The following is a 27,908-nucleotide window of genomic DNA, read 5'->3' on the forward strand; positions in this document are numbered from 1 at the left end:
GATCCAGGAGCACAGCAGGACGTGCAGGACCAGCAGCACAGCAGGACATGCGGGATCTGCTGCCCCAGCCCCTGCCCAGCGCCCACAGGACAGCCTCACAGGGCACCAGGACAGCAAAGCCAACCCAGCCGCTGGTGTGCTGACACATGCCTGCCGTGTTCTGCTGCTCTGCTGACATGTTATTACAACCCACACTGGTACAGTTACTTATCTGGCTTGGAGACACATACAAATATTATTTTTTTCCTTGAGGAAAGGGCAGAGAAGTGAATTGGAATAAAAGTATTGTAGGCAGCCTAAATATTTACCGTTCTCCAGAGTGGAAAAGCTGAACCAAAGGTCTGGACTTAGTGCCGAACATTAACAAAAAAGAAGAGATGTATTCAGTGTAGGGCAGATGTTAATGACTAAAGGGCTTTGTGCAACGCATCCTGTGGCAGAATTAACCTCATCTCTCCCACCAGCTGGGGTCAGCCAGACAGGGATCTGGAGTCCTCTGCTTTCCTTTTCGTATTGCTTATTTTATCTGTTCCCAAAAGCAGTTTATTTTCAGAGTATTTATGAGCCTTTGTCACAAAGGCCTCCTTTGGCTGGCCCTGAAGATAAATCATTCCCCAATGAGCCAAGATGGAAGTGCTGACAGCGAAGAAGGACCACAGCCTGCCACAAGGGATGTACCAACCTGGGCTGCCAGGACAACGCTGCACTCGGTCACTCCCCCATTGTGTCCCAAACCTCACCACTGAGATCTGGATGAGTTGTGTTACAATGACAGTGCAATTAAATAGCATGAAATTCACCCAGAGAGGGCAGGGGGCATGTGCTGCATCAAGATGGCTACCTGCCTGCATCGAGTTTTGGGTACTCAAACTGCTCTCCATAGTTGGGACCCTAAAATTGGAGGCACAGAGGTTTGAAATGGATGCAGCAAAGAGAGAGCAGACCCTTTCCCAGGAGGACAGTGGCCAGCTGTGCTGGGATCACCTCGGCTCCCCCCTTCTCCCAGGGCAGCCCCACTCTGCCTGCTCCCTGACATGGGAGTGCCACTTTCATTTCCTGCTTGGGGTAACACGCAGCAAAACTTCAGCAGTTACGTGGTCTGCAAAGAGTCACTTCGTCAGCTGAGGCTTTGCTTGTGAATTATTTTGTGGTCTGGGGTTCTCAAGATAACCAAGGGGGACCTTAATCTTTAATGCAAAAAGGCAAAGAAACTAACTTTCTTATATCGCGTACAAGCAAATAAAGAACAAACACAGTTTAGCCTCTCTTCCCTCTGCATTTAAGGCTCTAATGCACCAGGCATCTACCAGAAAATTTGCAATAGCAGGGGCTGCTGTAAGCCACAGTTCATAGAAGTGTAAGTCTGCCCTCTATTAAACTGAAGGCATGACGGGGGGAGGGAAAGGAAAAATTGAAACCAGCACTGAGAAAGCCTTAATTCATGACAGTAAAACAATTCTCCAAGCCAAGAAAGCAGAAGGACCTCTAACAAACTGATTAGGAAGGAGTATCCTGGAAATACTTCAGACCTGAGAAAATCCTTCAGACAGAATTCCCCCTGTGCGCTGGCACAGCTCAGGACTCACAAAAGGTGGCACAAGATGTCCTTGCACAGAAGAGGCTGCTGGCACGCAGTGAGAGCATGCTCGAAAGAAGACCCGTGCGAGTTAACAATGTACCAGTCAAAACCAGAATGCTGATTTCAGCAGTGTCAGCTGTCCCACTCTTCCTGAGAGAGCAAGGAAGCAAACATTATTTGATCTCCTTAATGCATGCAGTAAGGTGTCCCAGCAAATGTGGTGATAAACCCATCTCATCCTTGAAGTTTATGCCCCTTGTGAGTGTGAGTGCTGTGACTTGTCCTGGTCCCCCTTCTGCCATAACACAGTTAAGGTTCTCATATGCACCTGTACTGCAAAAAAGAACTGGTCTGGGATAAATGGAGAACAACCTGGAGGTTTGTTTTGTTTTGTTTTTAAATATCTGGGATGGGTTAACATAAAAAGAATCAGAAACATTACAATTTAGAAAGCTTTTTGCCACTTTGCTAGATAATATACCTGAGACCCACACATTGTATGTTGCAAAGAGGCAAACCTGCTGATAATCCCTGGCTTAAAACCATCCCCAGTTAAGTGTCTGTCTTCATCTTTGATGTCATATTCCCACTCATCCAGTAGCATCTGATTCGAGTGCTTGTCATTGGTATTTTTGTTCTCTGATGTGAGGTGTTGGCTCGTATTTCTCTAACCAACAGAATATGATTTGATCACAAACTCAAGAGGAGAACGGGGTTTAAAAGCCATGTCTGTTAAATATATAGTTAGAGCCTCATCTGAGCAATCTTCCTCTCTTGCTGAAAGTGCCAGCTCTGCTTCAGTCCATATACAGTTAACATGGCCTGTTGCCATTCCCTAGAGCCATGGCTTTCTATTTGACTACTGCTTCATCAGGACTGTCAGCTCTTCACACAGCAGCACCCCTCAGGTCCATCCGTCATTCATGTCACATAAGCAGAAGACACTTGACTGGCCACAAAAGCCAACCAAAGGCATTTGAATCTTTCACTACAGTGCTGCCAAAAATAGAACTATAATACCACTAAGCATCACCGCAACATCAAAGCTTTTAGAGAGGATCGCCATGCTTTTGAAGGGAGGTGGCCTGGCACAGGAAGAAGGGACTTCTCTCCCAGCAATCTGATCTCAGTGGGATGAGAGCTCCCTTGGGATCCACCATTTCATGGTGAAATCTGCACTGCAAGTTGGCATGAGACATTCTCCATATCCAGCACAACCCTCTCCTTCCCCCTCACTTTCCTCCCAAGACCCTCAACTCTCCTCATTTTCCCCATCTTCCCCTCATACCCACTTTGCCAACAAGAGGCAGAGGCTCTGCTGGCAGAGGAAGCGGAGGGTGAAAGTAGCATTTCGTCATCTGAACAGGGGAGTGGCATGGGGAGAAGGGTGAGTAGACCCAGGCTCAAGACAACAAGACAAAAAGCTAGAATGACAGCTCTATCAATATCATGGCAGTAGCTGTATCACCAGTCCAAATCATGGTGAAATAAGGTGATATCACATACATTCAGATTCAGAACTTCTAGTCTTTTACTCCAGTCTTTGTCTTCTTTACTTCTAGTCTTGCTTTGTGAATTGGAAAGACAACAAGGCAAAAGTGAACAATTACCATTTATAGACAGTATATAACAAATTATTAATGCTAGCATGACAAAAGGGGAATTAATCTGATCCCAATGCCAAAGCAGCAGAAGAGCATCCTGCTGCAAATATCCTGAGTTTAGCTCTCAGTCTAGCAAAGAGTTGAGCACGCCCAGTACTTGGAGTCCTTCTGAGTCCGTACTGCAGAACCAGGCCCCCCTAATCTTCTAAACTTCAGCATGATACAGATATTACTTCAGCTTCTCAATGGAAATATTTGTACCACACTGTGGATTAGAAATTATTGGATTAAGCAAACAGTGCTCACAAAAACGTTTCAGAGTATTCAACTGTGCTGCACTAACCCAGTTAGCAGCATTAGTTCATCCCTCAAAATACAGCTTGATATACTTTCAAAACCGCAATAGATATGATACTTTGTGCCAGAAGTTATTTCCCCATCAAATTCATAAATAAAATGCACTTTAGAGAAGAGTATAATCCCTTTCCATTTTTAATTTTAACCTCAGTTTGTGAATCAGAAGATAAGACATCATTAAACTGTTAATGTTTGTAGAGTGCTTTGAGAATAACACTGTTTATGAGACACAACGCATTATGATGCTTTCATTTGTATTAAATTCCCAATTTGTGCTACAAACTGCCCATTTCATTTAAATGATTTGAATTTAATTTCTCAGGTTTCACGAGGAGCTGACTTCTACTTTTTCCAATTCCCACCTCAAAATTCTGAGCAAGAGATTTTGTCCCTGAGATTACATGATTTTCTGCCATCACTTCAAGATTGTGGTGTCGTAGGCCTGAAATCTAGGACGTGAACACATTTTTTTTTTCTCATCTTGACATGTTCTTCCTTTGTGGCTTTGCATATTTACCCACAGCAGTGCATATATACACACACGTACACCCACACGTAAACGCCAGCTGGTTTTCATCAAAAAATAATATAGAATCTCACCTCAGCTAGGACACTTACTCTTAAGACCATTTAAATTTAAACTAAATGTAGAATTTTCTCTCTAATACAGCATCCATGCTGTTTATGGTGATGCAGCTGCCCTCATGTGCCTTGATATCACGCTCTGCTCCCAGCTCACCGCCACTACTGGAGCAGCCAGAGCTCACCGCTCCCACATGCGCCCTTTGTCTGTGAATTTCTCTCTTAGATAGTAAAATTTGTAAAGCCAAGTGTGTCAGTGCACTTATTTCAATGAAATACAGGAGGTTTAGGTTAGAAATTAGGAGACATTTCTTCTGAGAAAGAGTAGTGAGACATTGGGACGGGTTGCCCAGGGAGGTGGTGGTGTCACCATCCCTGGGGGTGTTCAAAGAAAGGTTGGACGCGGTGCTTAGGGACATGGTTTAGTGGGTGACATTGGTGGTAGGGGGATGGTTGGACCAGATGATCTTGGAGGTCATATCCAACCTTTATGATTCTGTGATTTGATTATAAATACATTACAACTCCCTCCTCGGTCCACACAGGCCTGAGCCTTGCTGCCACCTTGTCAGAGCAAGGCTGAGCTTGAGGAACTTCAAAGCAAGAGCTGGTGTGGTCTCCATGCATGGGCTGAAACCGTTCACTCACTGCTCACAGATGCACACAACTACCACCAGTCCCTAGAACAACACAGGTTCAGAACCCCTCAGGTGAGGAATTGAGCCTAAACCTCTGAAAACAAGCCTTGTCCTGGGCTCTTGGGTAAGAGGGGTTCCCTGGAGGTGCTCAAGACCAGGTTGGATGAAACCCTGGGCAACCTGATCTGGTGGGTGGCGTTCCTGCCTATGGCAGGGGAGTTGCTAGAACAAGATTTTTGAGGTCCCTTCCAACCCGAGCTAGTCTATGGTTCTACACGTCTATGGGACACCCACAGCTCCTCTGGGCAACCTGCTCCAGTGCCTCACCGCCCCCAGAGCAAATAATTTCTCCCTAATATCTAATCTGAATCTCCCCACTTTTAGTTTAAAGCCACTACCCCTTGTCCTATTGCTACAGGGTCCCTCCCGGCTCCCCTCCCGGCTCCCCTGTACCCCTTTCAACAAATGTGAGGTCCCGCCCCCCCCCCCCCCCCGCCCCCCGACCTCCACTAACCCCCCCCCCCCCCCGCTCTTTGTTTACCCCTGCCGGGGGCAGAGCACCGGCAAATGGCGCCCGCGCATGCGCAGCCCCGCCTCGCTCCCTCAGCCCAAGGCCGCCTCCTCCGCTCCAGCATCTCCCTGTCCGCCCGTCTGTCCGCCCGTCTGTCCGCCCGTCTGTCCGCCCGCCCGCTCCCGGCTGCGGGGCGGCCTCCGAGGGGTCCCCGCGGCGCCGCATGCGGCCCGCGAGGGGTGGCGGGCCCCCGGTGCCGGCGGTGAGGGGCCATGGCCGCCGCCGGAGCGGAGAAGGCCGGCAAGAAGAAGACGGAGAAGAAGCTGGCGGCCCGCGAGGAGGCCAAGCTGCTGGCGGGCTTCATGGGCGTCATGAACTGCATGCGCAAGCAGGTAACACACGCACACGCAGGGCTGCGGTGGTCGACATCCATTAAAAACCATAAAAACCCCAAATCTGCCTGTGCTGCCCCGGCTGGGAGGAGTGCTGGTCGTTTTTCTCTTCTCGAGAACCCCAAAGTTGTGGTGGGAGAGCGGGCGCGGGATCTGCGCGGCCCCGAAACGTGAGGAGAACTTCCTGCTCCTCAGGGGACCTGCCGTGGCCCTGGCGTTACTTACAAGTGATGTGGAGCCAGGCTGTGCTGCTGTGACACCTGAGGGTACTTCTGGGGGTCTTGAAATTTGGTGCCCATGCAGGGATGCGACTCTGGATTTTGACGGCTGTCTTTTATTTTGCCAGAGTTTCCCTAAAACTTCACATCAGACCTCAGGTGGTGGCTTTGCATCTGTCCATCCCCCTCCCCGGCTGACCACTCTAGAAACTCGCGCGTAGCTCATGACATTCCTGCTGCTTCTAGTTGTTTGTGGGAGGAGCAGCCAGAGGAAGAGGTACTAGATCAGCTGGCTCGTTGTGCTGCCGTTCAGTAGGACCTACAGGAAGCTCTCGTATGTGTTTTGATAACTTGAGGATTGTGCTGTACTTATAAAACCTCAGTATGCTGTGAGTGAAAGCTTTCCTGTGGTGGATATAGCAACCTGCATGCAGAACACCACCAATTTATCTGCATTGATTTAATGATGTAGGAAAATGGTCTTGGTGGAAGGTACGGCTAATTCTTAAGAGGATGCTTTTTGTGTGAGCTGGGATCTAGAGGCAGCTGCTGCACTTATGTGATATTAGAGCAAAATATGGACACATCTGCGCTTAGTTCTGGTGAGATGTTGGGAGTAAGTATGTTTGGTGCATGGAGGAGTTGTTGCTCGTCTCCAAAATGAGGTGACCCATATCTCTGTGGATGTTACTGAGCTATTTGACAGCACACACACAAATCCTCTGTTGCCACTTTGTAGCTGAGTGGAAATGTGCCAAGAGGGAAGCTATTGAGAATGAAGTTGGGACGGGTTTGCAAAGTGTCTCTGAGCTCACAAAGCTTGGCAATGCTGGCTGACGCCTGGGTGTGTCCTTTGGTTGACGAAATGCTGGTCATTTGTTGCATCCTTGGAACTACCGAGTGATGCAAGTGGGTCCTTTTGGAACTAAGTTCTTGCTGGGAATTTCTGTACGGTGTTTGAAATAGAGCAGCTGCACCCAGGAACGTCACAGAGCAAGAAAGGAAAGCGATGATCTGTTGTGGCTGACAAATATTTCTTCCCACGCCCAGAGAGGCCTTAGGATATCTGAGATGCTTCAAATGCTGAGCTGAGGCAGTAAACATGCGGACACTAAACATACCTTAAAAACACAGCACATAGGTCAAGCAGCATTACAAGCCTTAGCACAGCTTGCCCCCAGAATTTTATGGTATCTTGTAGTGCTGATGTGCAACTCTTGTTTTGAACCAGATGTGCTGGGAATTCCCGCTTTAAATGATTTCCTTTGAAATTTTTCTCACACGGTCTTTTTTTTATTGATTCAGTCTTAAATGGTTTAAAGCTATGGGTGCACAAAGAAAGTTGGCTCTCATACACCCGTCCAAGTCTATACTTGTAATTAAAACATTTTACAATATATAATTTATATTTTGTCCCATGAGCATTTTCTGATGAGAGTCCTCTAAGAAACTAAAAAACAGATATATTTTTTGACAAGGCTACATGTGGATTATCAGCCTGAGTTGAGCCCTAGGTAATACTGTCTTATGTGTGGAGATACTGTTCTAACACTGTTCTAATCAAAAATATTTTCTTCCTACAGTAGAAATGCTGCATTCTGGGGTTAGTATTAGTATGTCTGTAGGTAGGTATCCCCAAAATAGTCTCATGAACTTAACGTAGTAGAAGAAAGTGCTGAGCAGCTAACTTCCTAAAAGTTCTGTCACTTTCTCCTCGTAGTTTCTCCCCTACCTGAACTGTCATGCGCTGTTTATATACAATTAGCAAACAATGAGAAATAAAAGTGTATTTTGTCTTAAAGTTAGTAACTGATCAACTCTTCGATATAAGTGGTGGTTTGGGGATATGCTTTATTTAACGTATCCAACTTTAAATGTTTTGAATTTGTTCATCACTTTCACTCAGGGCAGCATGGTGGAATTCTTCAGGTATTGGGATCATCTGAGTTTTTTTTATGAAAATTGACAGCTGAGTAGGTAAGAGAGCCCCTGATGGATGAAAAGGCTGCAGTATCAGTGCAGGCCCTGCTAGATGCTGCAGAGGCTGTTATAGGAGGTTGATATAAATGTCACAGGAAAAGCTTTAGAGTTCATATTTTATCAGTGACCAGTTTAAAGGTGCAAGTTCACGGGGAAAACTGAGCTTTTTTTACTCAGGTCATCCTGAGCAAAAGTTGGACTTGGTTGCCTTTCCGAAGATATTTTTGTTACATGATACTCTTTTGAGTTATGCAGATTAAGGACACCGGTGAATTTCCTTAAGCTGCTGTTAGAGAAATATTGTTGAAAATGTTTCAAAAATGCTTATCTTTTTCCTGTTTGTCTTTTTTCCTTTGATTTAGAGAACTCTCTGTGATGTCATTCTTATGGTTCAGGAAAGAAAGATCCCAGCTCACCGTGTTGTGCTCGCTTCAGCAAGTCACTTTTTTAACTTGATGTTCACTAGTAAGTCTTCAAAACCGTTTGATTTTATGCTTTTGTGGTCATGTGCTGACAAGTGTTTATTTTATGAAAGTGATTAATTTCAAAGATAAGTGTAAGTGAAGACTGCTTCAGTTTGTATCCTTCCATTCATCTCTGTTCACCATTCCCATCAATTTCACTTTCTCTCCTTTGATCAAGTCAAGTGTTACTACGTATGAAAGCCCAGCTGGAGCCCATACACTGTATTACAGTTGATCTCCCTCCCTTAACCTGAAAACTTGGAGTCATGACTCCCGTGGCACAAAGGATGCCTGCCCTGTTCCTTCCCACCATTAGGCACTGCCACTTACAAAACAGGCTTCCAGGAACGTGAGCATTCTTGCCTTTGCACTAACTTTTCAAATCCAGCCACGTAGTATCTATCTTAAAAATCGAGGGGTAAGGCATGCAAAAGTTAAATTGACTTTAGCGCATGTTTTATAGCACGGTAAGTAGCAGTAAAACGAGTGTGCCTTCCAGTGGTTGGCCTGTAACCATCTGCGGGTGGACTTGCAATGCTGTGACTGGGTGTGGGGAGCTCTGAGCTGGCTCTATTATCAGCGTGAATATGGAAATAGCTTTTAGTAGTGTAGTCTGTGCTTCCTGTCTTTGGTAATGCTGGCCTGGCAGCCTGCACTGCAGTCAGCAGCATTTCTGACCCTTTCCATTTAACCCACCTTACAGCATAATCAACATAACGCGAGCACGCACGCACACACCAGTTCTCTTGGTTGTCACACTGCCTCCTTTCTTTGGTGACTTGCATGAATAATCCTGGGAAACACCAATAGCTGTGTGCAGTCTTAGCAAGTTCCCATTTAGTATAATCCCTTTACATTTTGCAAACAGTGAAAAATATAACCAGTGTGGCTTATTGATGTAGTTTGTCTTTTAATCTACTTGCAGCAAATATGCTTGAATCCAAGTCCTTCGAAGTGGAGCTAAAAGATGCAGAACCTGACATTATTGAACAGCTTGTGGAGTTTGCTTATACTGCAAGGTAGTTTTGTTATTTAAAAATGACATTTCTGCTAGAAAGCCTGCCAATTGTAAATGGTAAAATGTTAAAATAATGGTTTCGTGATTCATCAGTTTTATTACTATTATAATCCTTTACTCATTGAAAGTCTGATGTGACTAGACCTATTCTCCTCCCCTCTTCCTTTTTATTTAATCAGTAGGAAGCCCCACAGACTGAAGAGGGTGGTAATTGTCTCCAGAACGCAATTCAGAATGCTTCTGGCTTCAGTGTTGGAGTCAAATGATATTCCCCATTGTTCTGAAATCCAGGCCCCTGTTGATATCAGCAGGGGTTTCTCTTCATGGCCACAGATAACCATTTGTGGGAGTTGCACCTTCACCTCTGGTCGGGCTGGGTGGATAACAACTGTGTGAACAGCATTTCCCTTCTATCTCAGGCTGCCCCATGCTTGGTTTTAAATAGCACTGCCGGCACTGTAGTGTTTATACAAAGCTCGTTCAAACAGCTAGGATTGTGAACAGTACTTTGCAACGAGCTCTTACGGCAGATGGATGGCAGGCCCTTCATCTTTGCTGATGGGATTAACTCTCCTTAAGAAGGCTTTTTCTGTTTTCTGAGAGGAGCCTTGCATGCTTCATCCATGGTGAGACAGTGCCAGCACCCCAGCCCTACTGTTGCCTCTGCTGGTGCACAAACGCTGGCCTGTGGGCTCTGGACCTTTTCTTCAGGCACTCCCAAATAGTTGTGCTGCTCGTGCACTTTAGACAGATCAACCAGAGCAGTCTCGACAATGAGTTTAGACAAATTTTGCTGGTGTCTGTTTGGGAGTAGGTGGCTGTCAGGAAAAGGTTCTGTTCCTTTTCTGTTTCATAAAAATGGCTAACCACACAAGTCAAAGTAATTAGCATGGTATTCCAGATGGCCTGTGTTAGGGGCTTAGCCTTTAAAATCCAGGACTGTTTGCCCTTAGCAAAGTACAGCAAACCAAAGCAATTTGGAAGGACCATGAAGGGAGGCTGTGTCTTCTCTGCATGTAAGAGAAGGATGCTTGGGGAAAGAGCAGGGGAATAATTTTGCCATTATTTCAATTGGTGTAAGTTGGTGTTTTGGCTCTAAGTAGGTAGGTATTTGTGCTAACTTTGCATCTTCTGTTTCACAGAATTTCTGTTAACAGCAATAATGTCCAGTCTTTACTAGATGCTGCAAACCAATATCAAATTGAACCTGTGAAAAAAATGTGTGTGGATTTTTTGAAAGAACAAGTTGATGCTTCAAATTGTCTTGGTAAGAGAAATGTAGACTTTTTGCTGTTTTTAACTTTGCAGTTCTCAAAAAATAGTATCATCTAAAAGACAGTAATGCTTAGCTAAGTCCAGGCACATTAAAAAAAAATTTGGCTTAATCTAAACCATTTTCCCTTGCCATAAACAAAGTGATCTGGCAGTTTTTGGCCAGTACCAAGGCCCACTGACTTTGCTAGGTCTCATCCCAGATTAGCCTGTAGCCCCTTGTTTGTTTGAAATCCTTGGCTGTTTAATGAGGTGGAGCTTTCAGTTGTTGTTACTGTACTTGGAGGTGGAATTTGACAGTCGTCATTCATACAAAATTAGCCTATCTTTTTAAAAATATGAAGAAGATAAGTTTAGGTTACTCTTTCTAATTGCTTCTCCTTTTGAGTGAAGTCTGTGATTGTCATCTGGGCAGGTTTGGTACTTAATATGCCCTTACTGTAAACTCAGAGTTACAAAAAAAGATAAGCAGAACTTGGTGTGTATTGATACTCCCAAGATTTGGAGCACTTTAGTCTCTGATTAAAGAAAATTTGTAAAGCTTCTTGGTTATGTTATTCTCCTAGTGACATCTCAAGTATGTTATAGATGTTCATAATATCAACAGAAATGTTTTGCAAAGTTTCTGAATTATAAGGATTCAGCTGATGCTTCAGTGCAGTACAGCAGTGGCTCTGAAACAACTGCTGGAAGGAAGACATTACTTTCTAAGGAAAATGCCACTTATGCTTGCTTTGGGGCATGTTCAGTCCTCTGTGGTCTTTGTTAACTAGAAAGTTAATTATATTCTCTTAACGCTTGCATACTTTGCTAATTTATATCAAAAGGGAGATCAAGATTAAATCAATTTTTCCTCAAGATATGCTTTACAAGTTGAAATGTGTTCTCTGCAGACTCACAGGCAAGCCCATAGCTCATAAAAATGTGTACTTGAAAGAAACCGTGGTGAATCTGCAATCTCTTGAAATTGTTATTTCTCACTTGGAAAGCAGCTCGTCAGAGAGATGCTTGGATTTTATTATTGTGTTTTGCATCTTACTACTTAGAGAAGCTCAGTAGAGTTGCATCCCATGGGTTGTTTCTACCACCCCCCATCCCCCAAGGGAGGAGGAGAGGGAAGATTTGCAGCACAATGAGCAGATTCCTGCTGAGTAGCCATGTGCTTACCTGGTTACTAGAGGGAGGGCTGGAAACAGTGCTTCTCAGTGGCAGTTGCTGTTTATACCTTTATGCCAAGTTTCTGCTCCTGAGCAGCATCAACTTGACTTTTTTTGTGTCAGCCTGCAGCACAGTTTGCTACTGACACATAAAAGTCCCAGTTGGTTGTAGCCCTTACAGGAAACTGGGCTGGGGTGGTGACTGCTTCAGTGTAACCGGGTCAGGAGAGGTCATGAAACCTGGAAGCAGTCTCTCAGGCTGTGCTGGTTAGACTGGGCTGTTGTAGTGTGGCTCAGACCTAGTTAACATGCTGTTGTCTCTTTCACAAGGGGGGAAAAAACAGTGAGGAAATAGTTAATAGAGCAAGTGCTACAGACCTGGCTCTCCAGTTAGTTCTGCAGGGATAGGGATCCCAAATTCAGGCTTATTGTAGTTTGTCTTGAGTTGCAGATGAGTTGTAACAGCATCTTTTTTCTTCTGTTTAAAAAGAAAGAAAAAAACATACCAATAAATATTAAACTGGGTTTGTAACTATCACTGAAATTATGGTATTTTTATTCTAGTCTTATACATTAAAAGTAGAATCATTGAATGGCTCAGGTTGAAAGGGACCTCAAAGATCATCTCGTTCCAACCCCCTGCCATAGGCAGGGACACCTCCCACTAGATCAGGTTGCTCGGGGCCTCGTCCAGCCTGGCCTTGAACACCTTCAGAGATGGGGCATCCACAGCTTCTCTGGGCAACCTGTTCCAGTGCCTCACCACCCTCTGAGTGAAAATTTTCCTCCTAACCTCTAATCTGAATTTCCCCTCTTTTAGTTTAATACCATTCCCCCTTTTCTTGTCATTTTCTGGCTGAGCAAAAAGTTGCTCTCCATCTTTTTTATAAGCCCCATTTAAGTGTTGACAAGCTGCAATGAGGCCACCCTCTTCAGGCTGAACAGCCCCAGCTCTCTCAGCCTTTCTCCGTAGTAATTGCAGTTTAGTTGGGATTTTTTTTTTTCTTTGCAGGTATAAGTGTGTTAGCAGAATGCTTAGACTGTCCAGAACTGAAAGCCACTGCAGATGACTTTATCCATCAACATTTTACTGAAGTTTACAAGACAGATGAATTTCTTCAGCTTGATGTTAAACGTGTGACCCACCTCTTGAACCAAGATACGCTGACTGTGAGGGCAGAAGATCAGGTGAGATCCCTGTTCCATTGTAAAAGAGCTCTGTCTTCTAGCAGCAAAGAGCATTGAACTTAACCATGGTTTTCTAATCAAGAAATAGACTGAGGCAGCTCATTTCATATGTTCCTGCAGAATGTGATGCACGTAGTGCTTGCTAAAAGTGCATCCTAGCTTGGTTAAAACCCGATGTTAATGAATATCCACACTTGAAGTGTGGATGTTAGACGTGTAGTCTCAGCAAGCTGCAAAGAGAAGTAATAAAGGGAGTAAGCAAAACAGTTTCCTGTATTCTGATAGCTGTAGGGCTTTCAATTCCATGTACAATTAATGGAATTAGATTTAATGTATTACAGCAGTTGCCCCCAGATTGGGGTGAGACATGCACCTTAATGGCTGTGTGTCTCTACCTGAGTATGGGCTGAGCCTCAGCTTGTTTCCGAGAGGAGCTGCTGCTGATGGAAATATGCATACATAAATTAATCTTGCAGAACTCAGGAACTTAGGAGCAAGGTGCACCAAACACTCAGAACTAGCAACATTGACAGCGGTGGAAGGCCTTTATTTATGGAATAGATACAAAAAATGCCTGGGTGGCTGGAAAGGGCCTAAAAACTCATTAATTTAAAAGCTGTAAACTGTGGTAGAAAGTACGTTCACAGCAGTGCCATTTGGAAAACTTGATTCAGTATACCACAGCCCTGAATGCTTATTTGCCAGAATGTCCTTCCTACTGCAAGGAAATAGAGTGTAGGTGTGTCTGCAGTGCTGCCCAAAGAGGTGATTGCAAGATGGTTGTAGCTGATGGATACTTCTTGAAGGTTCTCAAACAAATCTGTTGAAACCATACTGAAGTTTTGCCTTTCTGGCTGGTTCTGGTGCTTGAACTAGGTAATTTAAGTTCATTTAGCCATGTCATCATGAGTCTGTGTGCCTCTTTGAAGTGCAACAGAGGGATCTCATAATCAAGGTGGTATGTGTATGCACTTAAATAGAAATGGGTGTTCTGCTGACTCTGAAGTTTAGTCTTCACATAATTAATGTGTTTTCTTCGTTGTATCTGTTACATGAAAATAAGAATTACTATGGGTAGAGGAATAATACCAGGCGACAAGAATATGACAGCTAACTAGTTTATAAGCATAAATATGATTTAGGTCACAGTTCAAAATTCTTACCATGGACTGGGAAGAGTTCAGGCCACAGAGTAACAGTCTCAAAGCCAGAAGTGTTGTATTTATCCTTGGGGTTTTGCTGATAAAGATGGCGTGCTTCAACTTGGCAACAGTGATAGAAATTCCAGGTAGGCATGATGAAAATTCCTCGTTAAGTGGCAGCATACAGGATGAAATTGCAAAGTTAGTAAGTGATACCGAAGAAATCTTATTTCTTAGGAGTACCCATAGAAAGTTGACATAGTCCAGTCTTTGTATTGCTGTAAAGCATATTTACAATCAGCAGAAACAGGAAGGGTAGCTTTGATTACTAAGTGGCCTATTTTTCCTGTATGCTAGTTGTGTTTCTGTTGTAGATTGGGACAGGAACACTGCATGCCAACGTTCTGCTGAATTTCCTTAGCTTATGGAACTTGAGCCTTAAATCCTTTTTTCTTTCTCTACTTTTCCTTGTACTGTGGTCATTTTGCAGGATTACAGCAGAGGAGGTTTAGCAATCCTTCTGAATAACTCATAATATGGAGAGACATTTAATGGCAGAACTAAATCACTCACAAGTGATCACTGTGGTCAGTTTCAGCTACAACGAGTAGGTATTGAATGTGTTAATCACTTGTAATGAAACAAGTGCTGACTCTGAAATGGCAGTGTAGTAGATAAGTTTGCTATGTCTGAGAGCAGCACTGAAATATCTTAGTACATAGGAATGGAAAGGAAGTCCACTATTACCTTCCTGACTCAGAGGACAGTCATAAATAAAACAGGTTTCTTGGTTACCTTGCGTGTTCTGTCCTCCCTGCCCTGCCAAGAAAACCCATTATCTTTTACTGTAGAGAGGAGATAGAGAGGAGAGTCTCAGGACAGTAAACTTATGGCAGTCTGCAGTTAAAAAAGCATATATATATTTTTAAATGGTCCCTCAAGACACAATAACAATGCATTTGGAACTTCCCAGCACTGATTCGATAACAGAAGCAGTTTGTCAGCTCACGACACTATATAAAGCACAAGCTATTTCAGCACTTCTGGTGAAGTATTATCTGTGTTGTGACATTGAATGCAAAGCATACTAGTTTTAATGTTGCCCAAATAAATATGAATTGCAGATTCATGCTTCCCACTTGAAAAAAGGTTAAATGGCAGTAGAAGTTTTTATTTAAAAAAAAAAATGTTTTGTAGAGGGGTTTTACTTCATGCCTGAGCATTGTCTTGCCTTTTTGGAAGATGGAGGTGTATACACTTGTGAAAACTCCACATACTGTTAAGTTAACCCTCAATAGGTAGAAGAATCTGTTCAGAGCACTGAGATGTAGCTTTTGTCTGAGTCTGTGGTGATGTACGTTATCTTTTCTTTTGTTTAAGGTTTATGATGCAGCAGTCAGATGGCTGAAGTACGATGAGCCAAATCGCCAGCCATACATGGTTGACATTCTTGCTAAAGTCCGATTTCCTCTTATATCAAAGAACTTCTTAAGTAAAACAGTTCAGGCTGAACCACTTATTCAGGATAACCCAGAATGCCTTAAAATGGTGATCAGTAAGTTGACTTCTAGTTGAAATCTTTGATGTCTGTATAACATAAAAATTATGTGGAATGTAGATTTTTGAAAATTGGTTTAAAATACTCTGACAACACTTTCCCATTAAATACATCTGACCCTGTTCCCTTGTGGATGTTGCACTTATTTGAAGTTGGATTAGCAGATTGTCATGTAAATAGCACACATTCTTGTGTAACAAAAGAAACAAAGTGAGAGTCATCAGCAAATGATATTAACTTTGTGATGTGTAATGTAATGAAGTTTCTGTCAATGGGTTGTCAGGGTAATTGGAACCATTAGCGTGCCTTTGGGACACGATACTAACTTCAGTGTCTAATATTTATATGTGAATTATTAAAATTTCAATAAATTAATTTTTAATATTATAAAGCTTCCCTGTGCAAATAAGAATGTTAAGCCTCTGTTGCACTATTTACATCTCTAACATACTCTGGAAGTTGAAGCTAACAGATAGTTACATTCTCAAGGTACAGATGAGATCAGGGAACAAGCTTTTAGTTTTTTTAGACACCAAATGTGAAGTTTTATCACGTAAAAAAGAAAAGACTAGATGTTGATAAATATTCCAGAAGAATTTTTGTATTTCAGTAGCAGTTATTTAGTCAGCTTCCTTTTAGTGTAAATCTAAAACTGGCATACAACTGTTTTCCTTCAGTCAACAAGCAAGATTCAAATTAGCCTATACATTGGCAAGTATTTGCTGACCATGATATTTCAGTCATACTTCTTGCATGACGTGGAGTCAGGTGGATTGTTGAAGGAATATGGATTTTTGTTTTAATGGTTTGTCATGTCACTAATATTTTTCTATTCTTTGGAATGTTTTTGTAAGAAAATGGTTATTGTCTTATAGCAAATGCAACTAATATTTTGCATTGTAAGTTATGAACACAAGTGAGGGTTTTTCATAGATACATTCCTTATTGATCAGAAACCACGGGGTAAGGAGCAGGGCGTGGTGACTCTTTGTTGCCTTGAAGTCCCTTCTTTAATGTTGGTGCTATTCTCCTTGGGCTCCTGATTCTGCCAGTAGTAGTCGTCCTTGGTTGTGCTGCTTCTTGCCAGTTTCAGCATGGCAAACTCGGTTGCCTGGTAGTATTGGCAAAATGAGCCGACAGATGAAGTGGCATGTAACAAACGTCCATATCCATGTCTTGTCCTCGCATGGCGTAGGCAGATTGAAATGGGGTGTAAATCTGGATGTATTCTCCTATGTGCTACTGCACATCATTGCATTTAAGAAAAAAAACTAAGCTGTACAGGTGTACTGTGGAAAGTTGATTTCCCCCTTTTTTTCCCTTCCTGGCTGTGAAACACCCCTTTCTCAGCTACAACGATCTACAACGGTGGTTGTGTTCCTTCCAGGTGGGATGCGATACCATCTACTTTCCCCAGAAGACAGAGAAGAGTTAGTAGAAGGTACGCGGCCAAGAAGAAAAAAACATGATTATCGCATTGCTTTGTTTGGAGGCTCGCAGCCCCAGTCCTGCAGATATTTTAATCCAAAGGTAATCGTTACCTCAGAATGCATTAAGATTCACTGTTTGTAATCTTCTGTGGTTTATATTTGCTGATGGTATTAACTAAGGCATAATGATCTACAAAATGGTGTGGGAAAGGATGTATTCCCTGCCTCTTGGGTATACAGTTGGAAGAGTGTAGCTAATTAGGCATTTTCAAATCCGTGTACCTAGATGTAGTGCTTCGTATTGAGTAGAATGATTTTTTGTGCTTGTTTGTTGGCAGTATTAGATACGGAGTTCTAAAATACATTTGAGTTAAGAATTGATTGGTGTGCGTGTCCCACAGCTGGAGATAAATAAAAGGTCACAGAAACATCAGGCAGTCCGTTAGGAATATGTAAAAATCCATATGCGTGTACATGCACGTATGTGTCCAGAGACTAACTCAAAGCAGTTTCTTCTTTGTGTAAGATAAAACATGGGCTTTTATGATAGTATAGAACCTGTTTTAGAATACAAGGGGGTTTGATTCATTTAGTATAAATGTGTAACCATTTCTAAATTCCAGTGGTTCACAATTCCATGAATTAAGAGTATGTTAGAAGAATCGGCAGCCAGTTACCCTAGAAGTTGGGGAAAAAGTGAATTTCTACAACAAAAACCTTAGAGATGGCCAATTTAGAGCGATCAAGCTTTGCCTGATATTTTCTTCCACGTTTCCTGAATGAAGTCAAGCCACAGGAATGTTTATTACAGCTCTGCAGACTAGATGGTTTTGGAACATTGGCTGCTTGCAGGAGGATTACCCATATGCTGTTTTACCAGCCAAGCACGTGCAATAATACAGAACTAAGTTTCTACCAAAGTATCAATGCTCTCTAATAAATTATGAAGTTACACACCTGTAATATTTTGTTGCAGAGATTCCAGTTGTTTCACCAGAGCATATTAAATGCTTATTACAATTTCAAACAGTTGTGTGTTATCTCTCTGAACTATATAATGAACAGGAGCCCTGTCAGATCTAATTCAGAATGAACGAGCCCTTGGGGTATGTTTTGAACTCATCCAACATGAATTTGCATTCCCTTAGGTAAAATAAAATTGAAGTCACCTCTTACGAGCTTTGATCGAGTTTGGAAAAAAAAAAACAAAAACAGATTTGCTGATTTAGTGAGACATTTAATTTGTATTTTTATTGAGAATTCCAAATTCTGGAATAATGGTCATCTTTCTTCACATGTATACTCAAGTAAAATATATAGTGGGGTGGGAGGAACAGAGCAGGTGACTTTATTTTTTCTTTTTGGAAGAAGTCTTGCAGAATTACCTCTTGATGGAGCTGTATGGTCTTGCATGTGGATTAACTGTGGGGCTGGGTGTGGGCAGAAGGGTAGGGGCAGGGAAGGGAAGGAAGAAAGCAATTGGAGAACTTGATTCTAATAAGCATTATCTCCCTTCAGTGTCTTTTTTCTAGTACTTACATGCTTCTTCAAGTGTTCTTAGCTAGTCTGTCATGTCTTCTTCAATAGCTTTACTTACTTTTTTTAGCTCTTAAGTTACTTAAAGGTCCTTTTCTGGATATTTTCCTAGAGTGTTTCTTTGATCTTTAACTATGACAGTAGCTTCTTACATGCCACAAACCAAGGATCCAGAATCCCTTTGAGATTAGCATCAAGTGCATGTGAAGTAAGTGTGGGATGTAAGGCTCCAATGCTGCAAATACTACATCACGTGTTTAACCTGCTTTAATTAGTCTCATCAAAAGATAATGGGAGTGTCAAGAGTGCCAAAAATCAAGGTTATATGTGTACTTCTGCAAGGTTTTAGGACCTTGGGAAGGAATTGAAATTCCGTATTTTGTTGTCTTCTGGGTTGATTGAATAGTGACCTAAGCCTTTACTTTTAATTTTAATTAAACTCAATAATTTAATTAAATCCTTATATGTCAGCTAAAGAAATAGTTCAAAACAAACTTAGATTTTGTTTCTCCTGAAAATACTATATTGGTTATGAGTGACATAACTTTCACTAAAACTGCAAAATTATTTCATTGTTGAATTGGCCGTGTTTGTTGAAACTGTTAACAGAATTACTTTGACTATCTTTGTCTTTGTTGTGCTGTGTTTAATACTTCGATTGTTGTGTGTACTTCAAGAGAGCAAAATGATGGAACAGATGCAGACTGGGGCATAAAACTCTTGTGGAGCAATCTGGCGCTATTTTAAATAGAGATGTCTGGTTTCAGAACTATACTGAAAATCTTAGGTGTTCTATTTGTGGTGGTGGGAAACATTTTCTTGTTGAATTTTCCACAGAGCATTGAAAAAAAGCTTTTTTCCCAAGTTGGAAATAAAATTTTTTATGATTTCTTGATTAAAATTTATACATGACTTCATGGGACTTTGAGCTAGGAATATACTTACTCCTTTGAAATTATTCTGTTAGCACTAGTGACCAGAATTAGCTGGAAGTTTTAACTTTTAACAATAAAATATCCGCAAATGGCAATTAAAAATTAACAGATGCCTGGCATTGATATTTTGTAACAATTAAGAGAACCAGCATGCCTCTTAGGAGGAGGTAAGGAGCTGTAGGTGATGTGCTGTTAATGGCAAGGTTGTCCATGTTAGACACGTCTGCTGTTCTTCTTTGGAAGAGGAAGTAGTAACTGAAATGGAGAAAAAAGTTCTAAACAAAAGGATGTACTCTTTCCTGTGGCCCATAATTACACCTGGAATTATTGTCGCTGCAGGGTCTTGTAGCTGCCAAGAATTCAGATAGTTTTAGTAAGTTAAAGTTCTTTTTTAATTAAAAAAAGAAAAGCCTTTCATAAACGATTAAATACAAAGATACAACCTCTGCCTCTGGTGTCCTGCATCACCAGCTGTTGAAAACCAAGGTCAGCAGGCGAAGTGTCAGCATATATGTATCTTGTTCTTTCTTTCCTTCTAACCCCACCCTCTGCAAAAAAAAAAAAAAGAGGTTTGCCACTAAACAAGTGTTTGTAGGCGCATAAACCCTATTGAGATGAATACTATGGGATACAGGTGAACATGCTGAAGAGCACTGAAAGAAAAGGACCTAACTTGCCTCCTGCTGGAAGAGGAGGGTTCTGCTGAGCATGCTGAGGTTATGGGAGAGCCTCTGGCTTTTCATTTGATAAAGGGGTGGTTGAAATGGTGGCTATGAACTGAAGCCTCAAAAGTGGGTCAGATCTCAGCCCTTAAAACAGTAAGGGAAAATGGATTTCTGTAAAAGTGCCAGAAACTTGAGCCAGAAAATATGATGATCTTGCACAAAGCACTAAGACGTTTTTCTTAAGATTTATGCAGCTATTTATTTTGCCATGCTGTAGTATGGCTTTCCTTTCTAGGATGCCTCAGGACGTGTTTCTCACCATAAAGGGCCACATGCACCTGCCAGCTCTTCTTGATTTGGGGGATGCTACAGGAAAAGATTGTAAGATGTTTTGGACTATAACATGCTCTGCCTCTTTCTTTGAACCCCCATGTAGGAGTCGCTGTTCCTCCTCATTGACCAAGGTGTTTGAAGTATGTCCTTGCTAAGAAAATGTAATAATGTAATGTCTTGTGTGAACCATTGCGATGAAGGTCATTCAGCAGGTTTAGCTAGACCATCCTGAGGTGACAGAGATAAGTTAAGGTCCCAAGCTTTCCTGTTCAGCACAAGATGCAAGCTGTGCTTACGATGGCATGGAATATGTGAGATGCAATTATTCAAGAAGTGTTTCTTGTTCTGTATGCTATCCTGGTCTGCCATCAGTTGCTGAGTTTGGTGTTCTTAAGGCTTTGGGGAGCCTTAATGCCTATATTTGATACTTGCTGGTTTTGCCAACCCATGCAAAATCAGTTTCCAGGCACCATGACTGTCAGTATTTGTGATAAAGCATTACCCTATTTCTCATGCTATCAACTGTGGATAGCTGTAGATCATTTGTGTTTTGTAAATTCTGTAAATAAGCTTCTAGTTGTTACAGTAATAAAGTATGTATCACAGAGCTTTTTAACTGAGTTGCTTGTCAATTTGGATATTATCTTTTTCCCTTTTTCCATCGCCTTTGTTTGGTTTTACTTTCTGTACTTATTTTCTTTAGATGTAAGATGTCTTTTTCCATTCCTATAAAAGAAAATGCAATTCTGCTTTATTGATTACATGCATTGCTTCTGACTTGATAACAGCAGGAGGTCAATTCTGTTGGGGGAAGAAAAATCTGTTTTTCAGGGGAGCTGTACGGGGTGAACAGAGGGAATGAGGAAATAGAAATTGATAATGTCATGGTTCGTTGCAGCTAACTATGTCTGTGTCTAAGCGAATTTTTCAAGAGTACGCCTGAGGAGTATTCTTCAATAAACGGTATTCATGTTTGTTTTGAAAAGGAAATTTAAAACTGACCATATCTAAATCTCTATGAAAAGCTCTGTTTGAAAAACACTCGCTGTGCAGGTAAGTGTTACAATCTATTAGACATTACCTGTTCTTTGTAATGCAGGATTACAGCTGGACAGACATCCGATGTCCCTTTGAAAAGCGCAGGGATGCAGCTTGTGTCTTCTGGGACAACGTAGTTTATATTTTGGGTGGTTCCCAGCTCTTCCCTATAAAGCGAATGGACTGCTACAATGTGGTGAAGGATAGCTGGTATTCCAAGCTAGGACCTCCAACACCTCGAGATAGCCTTGCAGCCTGTGCTGCTGAGGGCAAAATTTATACATCTGGTGGTTCAGAAGTGGGTAAGACACTAAAAATCTTTAAAACAAACAAACAAAAAGCACAAACAAAGATACCTGGAGACTTTTCTGGTTTTTGCATGATTCTGTTGGAAGGGAACTGCACGTTGCCATGTTAGCCTAATGAGATAATTTTCCCATATTAAGAATTTTCTCCTGCCCACAATCCAACAAGCTATTTCTTCTGTTGTGTTTTTTAAATGGTTTCACTTATCAAAATGATATCACTCACGTTAACTAGGGTGCACAGCACACTGTACTTTTCAGAGTTAACTAGGGACAAGCAAACATGATTTGCCATCCCACTCTGCTATTAGTTTACCTCTATAAATCCACAGATCTGGATTAAATTTTTCTCTGGCATATGGCCAGAATACCTGCATTTTGGCAATGGCATTCATTGTATAAGCTGGGCCTAATGATTTTTTTCAAAGAAAAAAGGGGGTGAAATAAAGCTTTTGAGTTACTGGTTTTGGTGGTGAAGTCATACCTCATTTTTTTAGTCTAATTTTTCTGTGAAATGACAGAAGTTATCTTCTATTAATTCGTTGTTGTTGGCTTGCTTCAATAAATGGTTAAATATTACTTTCTTTAGATGTTAATCCTTGTAGTTAAACTCACGAGACATATAAACCATAGCATAATAGCAACTGTTACTAATTTTTGTCTAAATTAATCTGATGCATGTTCAGGAAACCAAAAGTAGAAATGCAGGTATGCTATTATCCATAAAAAGTTAATAAAATAAAATAAAAAAACTATCTAGGGAGAAATTTTTAGTAGATCCTGTTGAGTTCTGTCTTGCTGCAGAGGAAAGTGAGCAGGAAAAAATAGTTGTAATCAGTACCAAACACTATCACAATTTTAAAGCTTCCCATTAATTGACTTAGTAATGTTATCTGACTTCTAAAGTATCTGCTGCTACAACAGACCTCTTAGAATAAGACAGTTTGTATCTGCCACCTAGTGTGATAAATGTGACATAACACTTCCCATTATTTGGAACAGGTTTAACCAAGGCTTGGAACACTATAAAAACTCTTAAATCTTCCATGGGAAAGACAGAAAAGTCACATATAAAAATACACTCACTTAGCGAGTGTATTTTTGCTTTGTAATCCAGTGAACACTGCTTGTTTAGAAAGTCTGTCTATCCTGATTACAGTGTTTTCTAAATTGGAGCAAACAATTATGTGAAACTATAAATTGGGGAAAAATGCTGTAGTGTGTTGTAGAGAAACCTAAAAATTGCACGCTGCTTGCATTGACTGGAGAGCTTGGAAAGCAAAGTACTGTGCCAGGCCACTAAGGCAACAGGGTTTGTTTCACCTTTTAGAATTGATGGAATCGTGGTTTACTTGTAATACCCAGCAGAGTTTGAGCGCTAAACCTGCTGAAATTCTTCCATTCAGGTGCAGAAGAAATACTTAACGTTACACTGACAGCATATGGAAAACAGCAGTTTCTCACTTCTTAGCATTGACATTAAAGACAGTTATTCTCTACTTCCCATGCAGAAGAATTTGTACAGCTTCAAAGCAATAATGATGTGTATTTACATAAAGAAAAAGTCTCATTCTGCAGTTCTTAATTGTACTGAGATTTATGTGGTAGGAGTAAATAAATACACAGTTCATAGAAGTCTACTGTATTTTGGGTCTGGAAGTGTAACGCTGTTCCACATACCTTGATGGTCCTCAGCTGGTAGTGAGTGCTGCTAGTGTACACACTTGGCTCTTGGAGCAGGTTGTATCCAGCCTTCTCTGCTTTCGTTATGGCTAGTCATCTGAGCACAAGTATTTAAGCTCCCATTTACCTACATTAAAAAAAAAAAAAAAAAAGCTTTTGATTTCATTAATAGTTTTATTGGCCCTTGAGGGAGGAAGACAGACCTTGCACTCCCAGAAAATATTAAGTATCTGCCAGGCTGCAGGACGAAAGTAAAATGGTGAGGGCCAGCTATTTTCTGAATTATTAGCAACCGCAAGTATGCTTTAACATAATCTAGCCATCTAATTCAAAAGCTGCAAATATTCTGGGAATTGTGCAAGTTACTTTGCGTAGAGGAAGTCTTGCATGAATCTCGGTTCAGTCTGCCCCCCCCCTCCAAAAAAACCCTGCATAATTTATATTCTTTTCAAACACGAACAGCAATTTATAAACTTAAGTATTTTGGAACAAAAGAGTCAGGAAAACAATTACAAGTATGTGCTTTTTGAATAGTCCCAAATTTCATGCTGGTTGGCCCTATTTTTAGCGGTGGAAAAAACACCTTTCCCCTTCCAACTAGCAAAGCAAATTTGATAATTACTGTTACTCTCCTCCCGAAGGACAACCATCAGAATTAACGCCACTTTGGTGGGTTTCTTATTTTTTGAAGGAAATTCTGCACTGTATTTGTTCGAATGCTACGATACGAGAACGGAGAGCTGGCACACCAAGCCCAGCATGCTGACTCAGCGCTGCAGCCATGGAATGGTGGAGGCGAATGGCCTCATTTACGTGTGTGGAGGAAGCTTGGGAAACAATGTTTCTGGAAGAGTACTCAATTCCTGTGAAGTTTATGATCCCGCCACCGAAACGTAAGTGTTGGATCAACTCTGAATATTTTTGGTCACTTTGTGCTTTGCTCAGCCAAGGAAGACCTGAAATACAGGTGGATAGTAAGAATTTGTGCATTAAAGTATGCTCCTGAGTTAAGTGGTAACGTATCATTCACTTGTAGTTTTACTTAAAAGGCTAATTTTCTTCAGCTTCCTTTCATACTTCGTTTTCCCAGCTCCGGGATTTATTTATGAATTTTATATTTCTTTTCTAGGAACTAAATAGTCAATTTTCCTGTGCTTTTGTGTTGTTGTTTTTTCCAGGTGGACTGAGCTGTGTCCAATGATTGAAGCCAGGAAGAATCATGGACTGGTGTTTGTAAAGGACAAAATATTTGCTGTGGGTGGACAAAATGGCTCAGGTACTCCAGCACTTGTAATTCTCTGGATGGTCTCAGCAGGTTTCATGGGGCCTTTTTTTGCTCTTGCAAATAATTCATTCTACTTTTGTCAGCTGAAAAACTGATCAGTACCATGAAACATGTTCTGCTGCTGACGCACCGTTGTTGCCTTCCTTCTTTCTCTTCCACACTTCACTGTATCTCATTTCCCAAATTGAAATTTCGCTAATGATAATACAGTCAAATTCCGAAATGCACCCATACTTTAGCCTAGTTCTGCAGTAGTTTAATGTGCCTAAGCTTAAGAAAATAAAATTTCCTTTTTTTAAAAAAAAAAAAAATCCTTTATTATGTATTTTGAGAAACTCTGTTATTCCTCTAAGAGACAGGTAAAGTGTAGACATTGTTTTGGGACCTTCAGTCAAAGTGAGCTATTTTCAGGTGGTGAAAAAGTAAGAATAGTTAATGCCCTAGTTAATGAAATACGACTTACTGTCATAGGCAGGTCACTTAATGATCTGTCTCCTGATCTGTAAAAGTAGAGTGATAGCTAATTTCCCAGGACAGTTTAATTTTAATTTTAATTACATAGGGTTTCTGAAGTGCTTTTGAAAATGAAAACTTCTCTGCTAGGAGATGTATTAATTATTATTTATGGTAACTAGAATATCTAATTTCACATTAATGCTGTTTTAGAATATAGCTTTTACTTTAATTAGCTACTGAAACTATTCCAACATGATTGACTCTGAATTCAAAAATAGCAGTAGATAAAATCTTTGTACTTTATCTAACAGTTATGGTTAGAACTGCCGCTTTGCAAAAGTCTAGTGTATTTGCTGAATGTGTACTACTGAGGCAGTAAGTATCTTGCTGTTTATATTCTGCAACCATACTGATAAATTGTTCTTAATATAATGGTGAAGAACTATGGGATGAAATATTTATACCTACTGAGATTAGACCTGAGAGATTAATTTCTACAATAATTCAAGACTGGAAGCAAAAACTTTTCTGTGCCTCATAGTCGTTATTGTTAAATAGGAATAACAAGATGTTTGTAGGTAATGTGAAGCATGATAACTGCCTGTTTCCTGAAGAAATAAATCTTATGTAGATCTTATATTTTTGATCTTAGAGAGATCTTATACTTGATCTTAGAGATCAAATTAATAACTTGAAACTATTAGCCCTTCCAAAGGCACTTAGGTCATTATGATATTAAAATCCTTGAAATTTATTGGAGAGACATTCTCTATCAGTATATGACCTATTTAAGTAAAAGTATGCTGATGACTCCTCTAGAATGAAATGGTTGCCCTAGGGGCAAGCTTGAGGTACTTTCCTAACTTCTGGTTACTAGCCACAAATCCGTAATATACTGGGCGTTGTTCCGTTCATGAAGCAACACATTAGAATCTTTAGTAAAGGAAATGTTAATTTTTATAATGTGAAACTTGTAACAATACCTCTCATTCTCAGTCTCCTTTCTACTCTTCTTTCTGTATTTAAAAAAGGGGAGGGCAGCAAGTTCAGAAACCTGTGGCCCTTCTTTTCAAGGGTTTTTTGTTTGATCTGTTTCAATGTAAACCTTGCAAATAACTAAACTTTATGAAGCGTTTGTATGCTCAAGTTCAGCCTCGACAGTACACTGTAGTAAGCAGTTATCTATTTCATTGCTTTGTAGGTGGCCTTGATAATGTAGAATATTACGATATCAAGATGAATGAATGGAAGATGGTGTCTCCAATGCCATGGAAAGGTGTAACAGTGAAGTGTGCTGCTGTGGGATCTATAGTCTATGTCCTGGCTGGTTTTCAGGGTGTTGGTCGCTTAGGGCACATTCTTGAATATAACACTGAAACAGACAAGTGGATAGCCAACTCCAAAGTCCGTGCTTTCCCAGTGACGAGTTGTTTAATCTGTGTTGTAGACACTTGTGGTGCAAATGAAGAAACATTAGAGACCTGAAGATGCGTAGAAGATCCTGAGAAATTCTTCAAGGACTTGGGGAAAGATGGCCATTGGTACTTTGCTTCCATGTTTTACTGAATCTTGTTATACCGAGTAATAGGAAAAACTGAAATGCAGTCTTTCAATTTGTATGTACAGCTTATTGTATAACACGGATTTTTGTGATGCCCATTTTATTGTCTGTTTTGAGATGGGGATGTGTTTTAAGAATCCACTTACCTACCTGAACACATATGCCATCTTCCTGTAAAAGGACTCTGTGTGGCCTTGTCAAAAAATAGACCCAAACCAGTTATTTAGAAGAACTCAAGGTATTAGATGAAGATAACATTGCTGGGTAAATGACACTTACCCAAGCACAGTTACAGAGATTCTTCCTTTGATAAAGGTGAGTAAAGATAGGTTGGGTCATGAGAAACATGAGCAAACTTTTCTCATTTATACATATCTGCAAAAATCTTACTAGGATGCAATGACTATTTTGCTCAGGAAAGACCAAGGACAGCAGTACTTAGATTCCTACAGTGAATGGGGATAGATTATACAGCTCTCCAGATTACAATAGGTGTTTTATTCTGGTGATTATCTTTCATCATCTGCATGACTGCATACCAATTTTAAAGTCAGACAGGCCATATATAGAGAGATTTGAGAAATACTTTGCTTAATGTCATCTTTGGCATTTTGGGAAGCTCTCACAAAAGACTTTCCTATTTTATAAGTGGGGGGGGGGGGGGGAAAGGTCCACAGTAAGTGTGCACTATAGGTCCAAGTTGGAAATTCAAGATATCAAACTCAGTACATCTTCCTAGGCAACCAGGCTGTACGTACTGTGGATGCCAAACCATTATCAAAGAAGTGAATAGGGATGGGAAAGCAAAGTCAATACAAACAAAGTATTGATTTTTATTGAAAATGACTGTTTTTAAAATGGCACGAACCAAGTCATTAAAGTTATTTTGCAGAAGTCTTCTGAAGTTGCACATGGTTATTAATCTCTGGTTTTGTAAATGTTTCCAGCCAACATGATACTAAATGTGATCACAATTTTTCTTCCAGCATAAAGTTCAACTTGTCAGGCTATCAGTGTCAAT

The 27,908-nt window shown here is 41.0% G+C and overlaps 1 protein-coding gene across 2 annotated transcripts; it reads left to right on the forward strand.

The window, feature by feature from the left end:
• The first annotated feature begins 5,353 nt into the window (after positions 1–5,353).
• KLHL7 (kelch like family member 7) lies at positions 5,354–27,895 on the forward strand. Of its 2 annotated transcripts, none has more exons than XM_035317108.1 (11): positions 5,354–5,663; positions 8,224–8,326; positions 9,251–9,344; positions 10,486–10,610; positions 12,785–12,960; positions 15,483–15,657; positions 17,048–17,190; positions 21,659–21,899; positions 24,277–24,478; positions 24,764–24,861; positions 26,528–27,895. In XM_035317108.1, exons 1-11 carry the CDS (start codon positions 5,544–5,546, stop codon positions 26,809–26,811), a joined length of 1,761 nt encoding a protein of 586 aa, XP_035172999.1. In that variant the 5' UTR covers positions 5,354–5,543; the 3' UTR covers positions 26,812–27,895. The 2 variants fall into 2 exon arrangements, with proteins under 2 accessions (XP_035172999.1, XP_035173000.1); XM_035317109.1 differs by having other exon boundaries at positions 5,647–5,663; positions 9,228–9,344.
• Positions 27,896–27,908: the final 13 nt, after the last annotated feature.

The sequence above is a fragment of the Oxyura jamaicensis genome, chromosome 2 (genome assembly GCF_011077185.1).
Source record: "Oxyura jamaicensis isolate SHBP4307 breed ruddy duck chromosome 2, BPBGC_Ojam_1.0, whole genome shotgun sequence".
Classification (NCBI taxonomy): domain Eukaryota; kingdom Metazoa; phylum Chordata; class Aves; order Anseriformes; family Anatidae; genus Oxyura; species Oxyura jamaicensis.